The 13,944-nt window shown below is 55.0% G+C and overlaps 1 protein-coding gene across 1 annotated transcript in view; it reads right to left on the bottom strand.

Annotated features, from left to right (window-relative positions):
* The window catches only part of PSD2 (pleckstrin and Sec7 domain containing 2), a 38,558-nt gene extending 29,190 nt beyond the window's left edge, over nucleotides 1-9,368 (bottom strand). Inside the window, exons 1-4 of the mRNA XM_052643296.1 lie at nucleotides 8,995-9,368; nucleotides 5,134-5,607; nucleotides 4,595-4,789; nucleotides 1,754-1,834 (exon numbers count right to left, since the gene is read on the bottom strand). Of these exons, the coding sequence (XP_052499256.1) occupies nucleotides 1,754-1,834; nucleotides 4,595-4,789; nucleotides 5,134-5,607; nucleotides 8,995-9,368 (1,124 nt within the window). The remainder of the gene's footprint in view (nucleotides 1-1,753; nucleotides 1,835-4,594; nucleotides 4,790-5,133; nucleotides 5,608-8,994) is intronic.
* Nucleotides 9,369-13,944: the final 4,576 nt, after the last annotated feature.

The following is a 13,944-nucleotide window of genomic DNA, read 5'->3' as shown; positions in this document are numbered from 1 at the left end:
GGCTATAAACATGTGGCCAGTTTTACCTGTGAGATATTTGCCAAAGTCTAAAGATGGAAGGGGCAGTATGGTGAAAAGCTAAGCAGAAAGCCTCTCTGAGAAGCAGAGGGGTTTGGTCTTTGCACAGGCTTGCCACATGGAGGAGACAAAATTGTAATTTAGGACCCACCAAAGGGAGAGGCCCCAGTGAACACACCAGGCTCCCAGTGGAAAGCCCTGCAGCCCTGTGATCAGGTTGAACTCTGAGCCTTACCAAACTTCAGAGCAGCTGCTCCGCAGCTCAGCCCTGGATAGACTGGGACTGTACCCGCCCTGTTCTCCTCTAGCTGCCTCAGAAGGTACACCCCCTGGAGGAACACATAATGATCTAGAGATGCTGTAATTTTATGTACAATGTACAGGATCTAATGAAAAATTACTAAGCACACAGAGAAATAGGATAGATGACGGAAAACCAAGAGAAAAGCAATAGAACCAGATACAGATGATTCAGATGACACAGATACCGTGGTAAGCAGGCAAGGACTTTCAAATATTAGCTGTGACTAATATGTTCCCAAAAAGAGAGGGAAGGATGGAGAAAGTAAGCAAAACCAAATGAAAAGATGAGGACTTCTTCCCCCAGAGAGTTGTTGCGGTTGTTCAGTCGCTAAGTCGTGTCCAATTCTTTGTGACCCCATGGACCGCAGCATGCCAGGTCTCCCTGTCCCTCACCAACTCCTGGAGTTTGCCCAACTTCATGTCCATTGAATTGGTGATGGTGTCATATCTTTTTGCCTTTTTATACAGTTCATGGGGTTCTCGAGGCAAGAACACTAGAGTGGCTTGCCATTCCTTCCTCCAATGGACCACGTTTTGTCAGACTTTCCACTATGACCCATCCTTCTTGGGTGGCCCTGCAAGGCATGGCTCATAGCTTCATCGAGTTACACAAGCCCCTTCACCACGATAAGGCAGTGATTTAGAACCTACCAAAAAAATTTTTTAACAAAATATAACCTCTAGATCTGAAAAATAAAACAATAGAAAGTAAAAATTCAATAAATGGGTTTAACAGTATATGAGACACAGAGGAAGAATAAGTGAATTGGAAGCAAGTCAGTGTAAAATATCCCAATGGAAACAGAGAAAATAAAGGGAAAATACGGTTTCTAAAAATATGAGAGACACATGGGAGGTAAACAGATATAACATACATGGACCACCCCTCCCTCGGCTCAGAGTCCACCATCCCTAGCTGTGAGGCTCGGGCCTGGGCTCAGGTCCTCTGGCACCGGGCTTCATCCTCCCATTGCCTGCCCTCTGCTCCCTGGGCCTGTACCTGCCCTTCCTAAGGGCTACTCCCCGGGTCCAAACACCAACAGGACATGAGATCAAATTGACCACGTCCAATGTCATTTTGACCATGTCTCGCTCAGTGATTTCAGGGAACTGGCCCACACTTTCTCCGCTTATAAATGGGACGGTACCACCCACCTCACAGGGGTGTCACTAAGCTGCCATCAGCAGGGTGTGTCTAGGCTATGCCTCCTGAAGGGTCACCTCTGCACTCCCACCTTCACCTTGGCAGTGGCCCCCATGAGCCAGCACTCAGTGAGTCTCTGCACTGTGCTGCTGTCATGGGCCCTTCCCCACAGCCTCCCCAGAGGGCTCCAAAGGGCTTGCCCAAGGCTGCATGGCAAGTCCACACCAGAGCTGGCAGGAGGATCCAGATGTATCGCCTGTGGGCACCACCCAGCCCAGCCACACTGACCTGAGCGCTCGATCCAGAGTCAGGCCCGAGAAGTCAAAAAAGCTGAGGTACTCCCCAGCCACCAGCCTGCTGAACTCGTTGCTGCCAGGAGAGCAGGGGGTGTCCATTAGAAGCAGGGCACAGCAAACAGTGGGGGCACATGGGCAGTGGGCCCCTGGGGACGCTGACCTACCCACCCAGACCTGTCCATCCATCCCTCTGCTGCCTCCCTTGCTGGCCAACTGGACTCTGACAGTTCAACCTTGGGCCAGGGTGTGCTCAGTCCCTCAGTCACATCCAACTCTTTGCAACCCCATGGACTGTAGCCCGCCAAGTTCCTCTGTCCATGGGATTTTCCAGGTAAAAATGCTGGAGTAGGTCTCCATTTCCTTCTCCAGTGGGCCAGGGTGTGAGAGGGTCAATAAGGCTTCCTGGAGGAGCTGATGTCTCAGCAAATACCTTCAGGAAAGTAAGAGTCAGCCAGGTGAAGGGAGTAGAGTATGGGGTGATATACAGTGTCCCCAGTAGAGGACACTGTCCAGAAAGCTACCAGCAGGGCCATGTGGCAGGAGCTGGAGAGCAGGAATGGGGGCAGCAAGAGATAAGGCAGGGATCTGGGGCTGGGCCAAGGCAAGGATCAAGACTTGATTTGGAAGAGTTTGAAGCAGGAGGTGAATGAGAGGGTCAGATCTGCATTTGGAACACTGCCTGCAGAGTGGAGACCTACTGAGAGCTGCAGGAGCTGTCCACAAGAGACGGAAAGGGTGGGAGGAGGGATGTTTCCGAGGCAGAATCCAACAAGACATGGGGAGGGATGGAGTGGGTGTGGGACATGACCAAGTAGTCTCTGGGGTGGTGCCCAGAGCCCAGGACAACAGGTGGGTCTGGAAGCACCTACGTGAGAGTTGTCTGACCCTAACTGGTAGAGTAGGAAGGGGGACAAGCCTGTAGGAAGGGCTCAGACAGGCCAGCAGACCCAGCTCAGAGACCTGAGGAGAGCCCCTCTCAGGGTGGGCTGAAGAGTCAGAAACCTCATGCAGGAGACAGACAGTAGCCACAGCCGTAGGGTGTGGTATCCTGGAGGCCAAGGAAGAGAACGTCAAGACCGGAGTGATGAATTCTCGCCAAAAGAGAGAACATAATTCTACCTCAGTCCAATCAAGCCCCAAGCTCTCTCTCCTGTTTCTTCACCAAATACATGGCCTTACCAAAAGGAGGGGGCCTGGCAACTGTTTTTGGCTCCAAGGGACCTAAGAAACATACTGGCCAAATGTAATCAAAGACCTTATTTGTGTGCTGATTTGAACAAACATTTTTGAGACAACCAGAGCAAATTAAACATAGACTGAATGTTAGAGATACTAAGGAATTTTGTCAGAAACTATGACTATCTAAAAAAAATCCTAGTCAGTTAGAGACACATACTAAACATTTATGGATCATATGATTGAGTCTGAAATATGGTTTAAAATATTCCAGCAAGTGTGAGGGGAAGCTGTGGTGGGAAGAGATCAAACAAGAATAGAAAAATGTTGATAACTTTGAAGCTGAATAAATGGGTACAAGGAGGTTTAAGGTATTACTTTCTCTGCTTTCGTGTGTGCTTGAAATTTTCATCATTGAAAGTTTAATTGAAGGAGAAGAAAGGAGTGGCAGGTGTGTCGAGGCTGTTGAAGGGGAGAGAGTTGAGGCCACCATATTCAAAGAGATCAGGCTGCTACTGACTCTAGCAAGACGGGCTTGTGTAGGGCAGTGGGGGACGGGGCAGAAGCCAACCTGGAGAAGCTGAATGTGCAGAAGGGGAGGGGACAGAGGCCACCCAGAGCAGAAGACAGAATTTTGGCTGTGAAGAGGCAGGGGGAGGAAGTAATTTGAGGAAGGATTTTTGTTTCAGATGGGAGAGGGTTAGGCACAATTAAATGCTGATGGGAAAACTCATGAAGACAGAGTGGTTGAAAAGACAGGGGAGGGTGGGGATCAACTTTAATGAAGGAGGAGTCATTAGGTTGGGGGTCTGTAGTCCAGTGGGAGAGGCGAAGGTGAGGGCAACATGATTTCGGGGGAGGCCCAGGCAGGAGCGCTGTGGAGGCTACGGAGGGTGCAGGAGGCGGGAGTGGGGAAAAGGGGGGTGTCCTCAGGACCTCCTGTGGCCTGAGGCCCCGTCAACTCTAACTTGGGCTCTCGAGTCTGGGCTGCCTCTCTCAGCCTGGGAGCAGCCCTCGCTGGAGGCCAGGCCTGCCTCTGTGCAACCTGAAGGCTTATGTGGGTGTGGGGGCCCCTCTGGAGAACAAGGCAAGGAGGACCAGGCAGGCAGATGTGCTGGTGGTCAGACCTCCTCGTGACATACCGATTGACTTCACAGCTGACTGTCCCCCATCCCCCAGGGCTTCAACCTGGCTAGTTCCCTTCCCTGAGTCCAAAGACCGGGGCTTGTATGTAGGCAGTCCCCCTCTTCAGCTGGTCCCAACAGACAGTGAGTGGGGCTCAGTGAGGGTCAGGGTCCCCTTGCCCAGCTCCGGGGTCCCAGGCAGTCCCCGTTCAGACCAGGTGTTCCTCCATCCCTGGCCCCGTTATTTCACCCAGGAGACCCTGCCTGACTGCTCCGTCCTTGATGCCACATGCCACTCCCCCAGCCCCGAGGGGCCCCCCAACCCTACCTCCCTTCCCTAGGAGCAGGGGCCCTCGCCCAGGCAGCCCAGAAAGGAAACAGATTTAGGGCAAGGCCCAGAATGAGGACAGCGGCAGTTCTTGGGGACTGTTGGGAGCCCCCAGCACTAGGCACCCCTGAGGGAAGTCACCACATCACCTTGGGCTGAGGAAGACACGGGTTTGCTTGAGACTGGGGATGGAGATGCAACTCACTTCTTGCCCAGCTGTCGGGCCACGTCGCAGCGCTGAAAGCCCTCCAGGTGGTAGAGCCGGCGTGCCAGCCGGCGGGCAGCCTCACTGACGCCCTGGCCCCCGTTGGCCAGTGGGTCTGTGCTGCCAGACTCCAGCCCCTCTGAGCTGCTCAGCTCTGAGTCCGAGTCCGACAGGCCATCCTTCAGGCTGGGATCGCTGAAGAGGGAAGGTGGGGTGGAGATGAGGGGGTCAGAGACCCTTGGGCAGGGGCTGGAAGGTCTCCCAAGACCAGGGAAAGAAGCTCCACTGCATCAGGACAGAATCAAGTTAGACCTCCAGAAAAACCCTCAGAGGAAACCATTAGATGACCAGCCCCTGACCCCACCCAGGCTGGAAAGACCTGGAAGGGCAGGATGGAACCTCAGGCAGTGGGTGGGAGGTCTGGGTGCAGAGGGCAGGCACAGAGACCTTGCAGAGGGCCATTCACTCTGGGCCCTGGCTTATCCTGACTCATTTTGCCTCCTCTGTGTTCTCGGCTCCCAGCCCGGGCCCTGCCTCACCTGGCCGAGTTCAGCAGCTTGTCCGTGTCCTCCTCCTCCTCCTCCTCCTCCTCCTCCTCCTCGTCCTCCTCATCCCTGCGTGGGCCCAGGGGTCCGTCTTCATGGAAGCCGTTGGGCACCACCGTGAGAGACAGGCGGCTCAGGACATTCTCGGAGCGGCTGCCAGAGATGGAGCGCCGCAGGGGGCTGCCAAGCACCCCACCGCCACCGGCTGCTCCCATGTCCCCCTCAGACCCCATGTCCCCAGTGCCCAAGCCCGCGCCTAGCTCAGGGCTGTCCCGGGCCCGCTGCTGGATGAGGGGCGTGAGAGGGGCCTCGAAGCTGACGCAGCTGTCGCTCTCGTCCGTGAGGCTCAGCATGTCCAAGGAGTCCAGGCTGCTGTACTGGGTGCCCCGCAGCAGCTCCGACTCCACAATCTTCTCAAACGTGGCGCTGAAGCCATCGCGCACATCTGGCTCTCCAGGGCCACCCAGCCTGTGGGATGCGCAGACCAGTCACCGTCCTGCCAGATGGCCCCTTACAGGTGCTAGGATGGCACCAATCCACGTCCGGGAGTTCCCTGGGTGTGGGGAGCCGGCAGGGATCGTGTCCTGTTTATTCTCTCAGCCAACCCCTACTGAACACAGGTGCCAGATGCTGGGCTGGGTACTAGGGTACAGCTTGAAAGGACAGGCATGGTCCTGCCCTCCCCCAGTGCCCACCAGGCCTGGCCCCCAGTAGGCATCATTCATCTAAATGAATGAGTGTGAGACTCTCACTCCTGCCTGGCCCAGGAAAGGGGGAGGGGGCTCCTCCTTCCAGGCTCCCCATCACAGCTAGTGTCTCTCTGGGTCACAATTTTGCTGTCCCACAGCCTGGGTGGTTCTTAGCTCGGCTGCCCAGGCCTTGCTTAATGTCACCTCCTCAGAGAGACTGAGGGAGGCAGGCCCAGACCACCCACCACAGGGGCCCTCATTAGTGCCTATCCTCAGGGTGCCCCTTTATCTCCTCCTAGCCCCGCTCAGCCCATCGCCTTCTGTTTATTCCCCTATTTACACCTGTTTCCCCCACCACACACAAGGCCAGGGAGCAGCCAGCCCATAGGAAATCCTCTAAGCCTTGCCGAATGGTGCGCTGGGTGAATGAGCAGATGCCTGTCAGCCTGGAGGCCCACTCCGCTGCCTAAGCCATGCCTTGTGCTGCCCCCCAGAGAGGCTCTTGCACCAGTGGTTTCCTCTGCCTAGAGTGCACTTCCCTCAAGCTGGAGCCTCCCTTCCACATCCCTTTCTCACCCTGACTGCCCTATTTATAACTGGGACCTACTGCCTCCCCCAGTCCCTCTTTCTTCACTTTTTCCAAGGTACTTGCCCCCTTCCAACATACTACATAAGTATCCATTATTTTTATGATTTATTATCTGTCTCCTCACTAGACTATAAGCTCCGTGAAAGCAGGAGTTTCTGTATATTCTGTTCACTGATGTATCCCCAGAACCTAAAAGAGAGAGACACACATAGATGAAGCGAGGCCTCTTACCCACTGGGGAGATGCGCAAGTAAGCAGGGAAGTCAGGCGAGGAAGAGGACCAAAAGAGATCAAAACAGAGACAAGGAGAGAAAGAGAAGAGAAGAGAAATAAGAGAGACAAGAATGAGGCAGAAAAGAGATACAAACAACACAGAAAACAGAGACAGAATCAGAGAGACAGAGAGTAACAGATAAAGAGAGAGAGACCGAGAGAGAGGAAGAAAAAGCAAGAGGAAGAAGCAGGCTGAGCCCGGCCCATTTCAGATAAATAAGGGCCCACCATGTGCAAAGAAGCACACCCTGGTTCCCTGGAGGATCCGCCCATGTCCTGCTTATCCCCCAACCCCTGGGGCCTCACAGAGACGGAGTCGTATTTGGAGGATGAAGCAGTGCCCCACCCCCTCCAGGCACTCCTTGGACACCGCAGCCCCCGCACCATGCCTGAGATTTGATTCCTGCATGCTTCCTGGAGAAATACTGACCTGAGAGTGAAAAGCTGAGACCACAGCCATCACCCACTCCAGTCCCACAGGAGTTGAGAGGGCAGCCTCATTTAGAAAAGGAAGTAGGGGAAAGTGTCACACTGGGTCACAAGTAGGCTGCCCAGCAGGGGGCGGGGGTGGAAGCTGCCTCTACTGACCTCTGGGAGGACAGGAGGGAAGAGAAGGGCCACTGCCCTGGCCGCCAGAACAGACACCCCAAATCTGCCCAGCAGCTCTCTCTGACAGGCCCGTATGGGGTCCTAGAACAATAAGGTAGAGTCCTGCCCTTGGGGGCTCATCCCATGTCAGAACCATGAATGGTTCCCCCACATACCCCACCCTTTCATGCACATGAGCACACTTGGAGGGCAGTTTTGATAGGGGCTTGAAGACCATTAGCCCAGTCTCCAGACTCCCATCTGCCCCACCTTCAGCCAGCCTCCAAAACTATACCACCTAAACACAAACAGCAGTTCCAAGAACCCCAGCCCCCTGCCTGCACCTCACGAGGCCCCACACCACACCAGGTCCTGCCCAGGTGGAAACCCTCATAGGCACACCCAGTGCATGCAGGCATCTGACCCTGTCTTGGAGACCTAGACACACTCCAGCTAGGAGTGCGTGACTCCAGCTAGGATGCACGTGACACATGCATCCACATGCACACCCAAATGTGCCCCTAATGCACAGGCCAGGCACATCGACAGGCTCACATCTGTCGTGCACGCATCTGTCGTGCACGCATCAGTACACAGGCCAAGCATACACATGCATGTCCCCCACACACGTGCTCACACACCTCTTACACACTTCCTGCCCAGAGCAGGGCCTACAGCAGTGTGTGCATACTAAGTCCCTTCAGTCGTGCCTGACTCTTTGCAACCCTATGGACCATAGCCCGCCAGCCTCCTCTGTCCATGGAATTCTCAAGGCAAGAATACTGGAGTGGGTTGCCATCCGCTATTCCAAGGGCTCTTCCCCACCCAGGGATTGAACCTGTGTCTCTTATGTCTCCTGCACTGGCAGGCTGGTTCTTTACCACTAGCGCCACCAGGGAAGCCCCTGCAGCACACTAAACCTATATGCTTTCTTTTCTCAGCTCACCTTGGGGGCTTCTAAACATTCCCCTGAACCATCCCTACCCTCCTTGTCTAACTGGGACCTCTAAGATGCCAACCCGCTCCACCTGCAGCTGGAGATTATAGAAATGGGGCTGTAACTCCAGGAAGTAGGACTTAACTCCAATAAGTAGGAGTTCCTTGTCGAATTCCCAGACGGCACTCAAGGAGGAATAGCTGACAGAGATTAATCTACAAAGCCTACTCTCTTTAGGTCAGTTGTGGAATTGGGAGATTCTCATCTCCAGGAAGCAGAAGGATGGGCGAGATGACCTCCTGCATCAAGGCATTTTGGAACTCTGATCCTCAGCCTGGGTTGGAGGGAGTGTGGCCCTCCGGCTCTACATAGAAACAACCCGTGGTGGAAGGGGAGGTGAAGAAGGGATGGGCTCAGAGTTTGGGATGACAGGTGCAAATCATTATATATAGAATGGACAAACAACATCCTGTTGTATAGCACAGAGAACTGCAGTCAATATCTGTAATAAGCAATAATGGAAAAGAAAAAGAAAAGAAAAAAGTTTTTAAACTTTTTAAAAGAAACAGCCCCTGGTGATTAGGGGAACTGAGAGTGGGGACACAACAGGCATGTTGGCCTTTGAAATCTCTCTTATAGCTCTATCCTCCCAAAACAGGGACATCAAATTCCGAGTTCATGTATGAGGAAAAGAAGAATCAGAAAGGCTAAGTGGCAAGGCCCAGGCCACGCAGCACTGGAGCAAATGTGGTGACCCTGATTCCGAGACTCCTACTTACCCCAGTGGAGGATCCTCAGTGTCTGGACAGAGGCTCCTGGAGGCATTGTCCCCCTCGGCCAGCCCACCAGCCCTCCAGGGGCTGGGCTCTGTAGAGTGTTCCAGAATGTTTGAGTCTGGCCCCAGGGCTAGGCCATTGGTGAGGGAGAGGCCAAGGCTGAGGCCATGGAGGGCCATGTCCAGGCCTTTTGTATGCCCCTCGGTGCCTGCCAGGGTGCCCCTCATTGCATCCCCCAGGTTGGTGTGGCTACTGTTCAGGTCCTCACTGGATGCCATTCCATTCTGGACCCCAGGTTCCTCCTCGGGTTCCAGGCTGGGGTCCCAGGTGGCGCCATCTTCCCCAGGCAGTGCGGACAGAAGCGTATCCTCATCCATGGCAGCCACTGCCTCTCCCCCAGCTGGCTGCTCTAAGGACTCCTTTAGACCTGGCAGCAGATGGAGAGAGAACGGGGTGGATCAGAAAGAACAGGTGCTGGGAGTTCAATGCCCAGTAGAACCAGCACCAGGCAGCCTGTCTGAGGACGAAGAGGTGGGCCCAGATGATCTTCCCAGGACGTCTTAGCTAGAGTCTTGGAGGAGTCTGAGTTTCACTGCCTTGCTCAGGCCAGCCCCACTCACCTCTCCCCTGACCCCCAGCCACCACTGTGCCCCAATCCTACCTTCCCTGTTACCTCTCATGTATCTCTGCCGAGTCCTTCAGAATTCACCAAAACCTCTAAGGGAGATCTGGGCTGGGCAGGACTAGGGAAATGTCCAAGACTCCTCCAAGACCACTTCCTTCCTGCTGGTGAGTGAGGGAACAAAACCCCAGGCCAACAGCAGGCAGCCACTTTGCCTCTTTCCATGTTCCCTCACCCTGGCTCCAGGATCCAGAGAAGTGGTGCATGGAGAGCTCTGGATTACGGTCTGCCTTTACAGGGAGAGTTAAGAAAGGAGGCAAGGACGTCAATCAGAACAGAGGCCACCCCAGAGAAGCCAAAGCGAGGCCCGGAGGAGGTTATCCTGAGGCGCAGAACGAGGTGCTGTCCAGGGTGCTGAGCGGGGGCGGCGCCACCCGGGAGACTCAACCGAGATCCGGGCTTCCTCCACCACGCAGTGCCCAACACTCTGGCTGTGCCAGAGGGAACTGCAGAGGGGGCGGCGGGGGCGCTGGGGTTCCCTCCGACACTTGGCCCCCAGAGCTCACCCAGACTTGAAGAGGGACTCGTGAGGAGGCTGCCATGGGGCCCTCCAGGGGAGCCCAACTCACTGTGTGACCTTGTGAGGGTCCAGGTTGGAACCCCTCACTGCTCCCGCCAAGCCAACACCCCCTTCCCTCTGCCTGCTCTGGGTCTGTTTCTCCTCTGTAAAACGAGGAGACTCATTTTACCTGCCACCTCCACCCCATCCCTTTCTAAACACATCAGAACCAGTTCAGTTTCCCAGAGGCCTCCTGCCCAATCTCAGGTGGGAGGGCAGAGTGATGGGCTGTGTGCCTCGGCCCTCTCTGTCTGTGGCCATTTCTGCCCCACCCCACCCCCAGTGACCTCTGCCAGCAAGGACACAGACCAGTCCCTCCCAAGAACTCCCTTCCACCTCTCTTCAGGCCTCAGCTTCCCCCAGCACCCCCACTCTCCTCTGGAGAAGAGGTGCTGGGGGTTCAGGAAAGGCTGGTGGAGGAGAATGACTGGTCAGCCTTCTGAGCTGCAGAACAAGCAGGGATTTAAGGAAGGCCCACACTACCTACACTCACCTGGTCATCACCTGGAGGAATTTGTTAAATACAGGCCCTCCCCCAGGCCTCCTGAATCAGAGTCTCTGGAGAACGGGTATAGTGACCTGTTACTCTTATCATATGGCAAGTTTGGGAAACACTGTGTTGGACTCCAGGAGAAACTTCCCGCATAGAGATGAGCCCGGAGAGGAAGGTGAGTCTACTCTGGGGGCTCCTGAGCAATTGGAGGGAGGTTTGTCACCACAGGACCACTTAAGGTTCATGTGCTCCTTGGTTTTCAAACATGGAGCAGAAGAGAGCAGGAGTGATGGGGGATCTGGGCCTTCAGCCCAGAGAGACCCCTGAGTGACGCCTCCTAGAGTTTTGAAGACTGTATGAGCAGAAGATTTTTACTCTAAAAAAAGAAAACTTCCACAGACTTAAAAAAAAAAAAAAAGTGACAAGCCAGGCCCCAGACTATCTGGGCCCTGATCCTAGGACGCTGGGGACCCCAAGGGGCTTGGCACTGAGTGAGGGATTCTTTCTGGTCTGCCCTAAATCCCTTGCTGCAGCGGCTATTTCAATCCATTCCCTCAGGTTGTATTCTCAAGGAGGGAGAACAGGAGGTCATCTCCTCAGCTGAGACTCCTTGCAGGGAGGGAAGCATTTAGAAAGGAAAGAGGAGGGATGACGAAGTCTATGGGCCTGCTGCCTGAGCTCTGGTCCTCTGGTCTGCTTTCTAGCCCACAGGCATGGGTAAGCACTGGATCTGGGGCACAGAGCATCAACCCAATTCCACCAGGATCCCTCAGGTTCCCATAGCCACACAGGGAGGCTGAGCCCAGCAGGGCGCAGTGCCTCCCCTTTGGCTGGGGCTCTGCCTGGGCTCCCAGGGAAGCCTGACATTTGAGAGCATAAGTGGCTTCCCCTGGAGCTCAGTCTACACCAGCCCCAAAGCCAGGGTTGTGGACAAATCAAGGACCTCTTGGGAGGCCCCAGGTCACCCCCAATGCCCAGCAGCTGCCTCAGGCTGGCTCCAGCCCTACCTGCCCTGCCATGTCCTCCTGCAGCTGACAGCGTGATGGAGGTTCTGCCAACACTGGGCACGGGGCCGTGTCCTCAGCTTCTGGGGTGGACAGACAAGGGGCACATTGAGCTACACTTTGGGCAGGGGCCCAGAGTCCTTGCCTGGGCTAAAGGCCAACTGAGCCCAGAAAGAGCTGAGCCAGGACCCCCCTCTCTTGCTGGACCCAAGGAGGGGTGCATACAGGGGGGTCTTCTGAGCAGAATGTAAAATGATGCCCCAGATCCTTGCTCTGAATCACCATGTGCCCTGGGACTCATCACTGTCCTGTCTGACCTTTATGATCTTTATGAATCCATCTGCAGATGGGGGGCATCACCTGCACTCTCCTTCCCCAGGGAGAAAGTGGGAAAACTTAAGGTCATGAGTGCTGAGAGGGCTGAGATCCAAGGAAGAACAAACATACTACAGAGGTCAAGGAGAAAGGCAGCTACAGCCCACTCTCTCTACTACCGCATTTGACATATGGGGAGACTGAGGCATGGAACCAGGAAAAAGTTTGCTTGAGGTCACAGGGCGAGTAGCTGCCTTGAGACTCAAGAGCAGCCTCTCTCTGCACCCAGACGGGCTGGGAGTACAGGTTGAGCCCCCATTTCCCAGACCCTCCCATGAGATCACAGGCTCAAATCCTCCACCAGAAGCGTCTACCCAAAGCAGTGGCCCTGCCCACTTCCAGCCCTGCCGGCAAGAGCAGGGGATGGGAGGACAGCTGGGCCACAGGGCACCCATCCCAAGGAGATGCCGGCAAATGACAGGCTGGCAGTGGCTACATCCCCTGCCTCCTCCCTCAGCCAGAACCAGGACCCACTCCAGGCGGTGGCTCTGTGGACTGCCCTTGGGATAACCTTGGGCTGAGCAGCCTCTTTTTCAGCTCCAACCAAGATGGGACCCAGGATGGTAATGGAACTGTGGCTGGGCCAGGTCTCAGGTGTTCCTACGACAACCCTAGCCCCCTTCCCACTTCCCCCATGGCAGGTGGAGCGAGTTGTGAAAACACAAATCACATCACACCCCCTCCCTCACTGGTAACCCTATCGGCTCCCATGGCCAATCTGGCCTCCTCAGCATGGCCTAAAAAGGCTCTGCCTGAGCTGGTGCACGGCCCTCGGCCCATCCCCCACCCCAGCAGCCACACTGGCCTTCTTTCTGCTCCCTGAGCTCATTCCCACCTCAGGGCCTTTGCACCAGCTGTACCCTTGGCCTAGAATGCTCCTTCCCTAGATCTTTAAATGACTGCCTCTTCTGTCACTCAGGGCTTAACTCCAACGCTGTCTCTTCAGAGAGGTCCTCCCTGATTACCGAGCACTCTTTTACATTTCTTCACAGAGCACTGTGTCTGCTAAGCACCACTTAGCAGACCTGAAACTCCATTTTCCATTTGTTTCCTTATTTTCTGCCCGTCTCCCTCACTAGCTGGTGAGTTCAGTGAGGGTGGGGACTAGGTCACGTTCACTGCTGTCTCCCCCAGAGCCTAGAACAGGGCCTGGGAAACAGTGGTCACTTTTTAAATATTTGGCAAATGAAAACCTAGAGATTACCATCATCCCCACTGTAGGCAGAGGCTGAGAGAGGTTGAGGACCATGCTCAGGGTCACAAAGGTGGAAAGTGACAAGGCTGGTGTCTGCTCAGAATGACACGGGACTGTCAAAGGGATAACTTCATAAAGTGCCTTCCATGCTGGGACCCAAGCCAGGGAATGTGGGAAGCTCAAAAAAAGGGCTGGAGGGCCCAATATGTTCTATAAGACAGAGGGCAGACGCAAAGGGGCAGGCGCCTGTGCACGTCTGTGAGCAGGCATACAGTACCGCATTGGTGGGCACAAACACACGTCCACACACACACTTAGACACAAAAACACACATGGAGGGAGGCAGCAGCCACTCAAAAGGTGGTCCCCCAGTGGGATGTGAGGTGGGATGAGGAGTCCACGGGCCTGGGGCAAGGTCTAGGGCAGTTAGACCTACATCACTGGGCAGCTGGCATTGAAACCATTCTCCTCTAGGAGAAGCTAGGGCAGGGAAGGGACAACCCAGTGCTTCATGCTAGAGCAGGGGGTCGGGGAGACAGGCACCCACAGTGACCACAGCCACACCGGTGGCATCAGGCAGCTGAGTGGATTTGGGAGGAGATGGGGGAGTACAGACCCACTTAATAGAAATGGAAGAACATGAGG

The sequence above is a fragment of the Budorcas taxicolor genome, chromosome 7 (genome assembly GCF_023091745.1).
Source record: "Budorcas taxicolor isolate Tak-1 chromosome 7, Takin1.1, whole genome shotgun sequence".
NCBI classification, from domain to species: domain Eukaryota; kingdom Metazoa; phylum Chordata; class Mammalia; order Artiodactyla; family Bovidae; genus Budorcas; species Budorcas taxicolor.
This window is presented reverse-complemented; position numbering and strand designations above follow the sequence as displayed.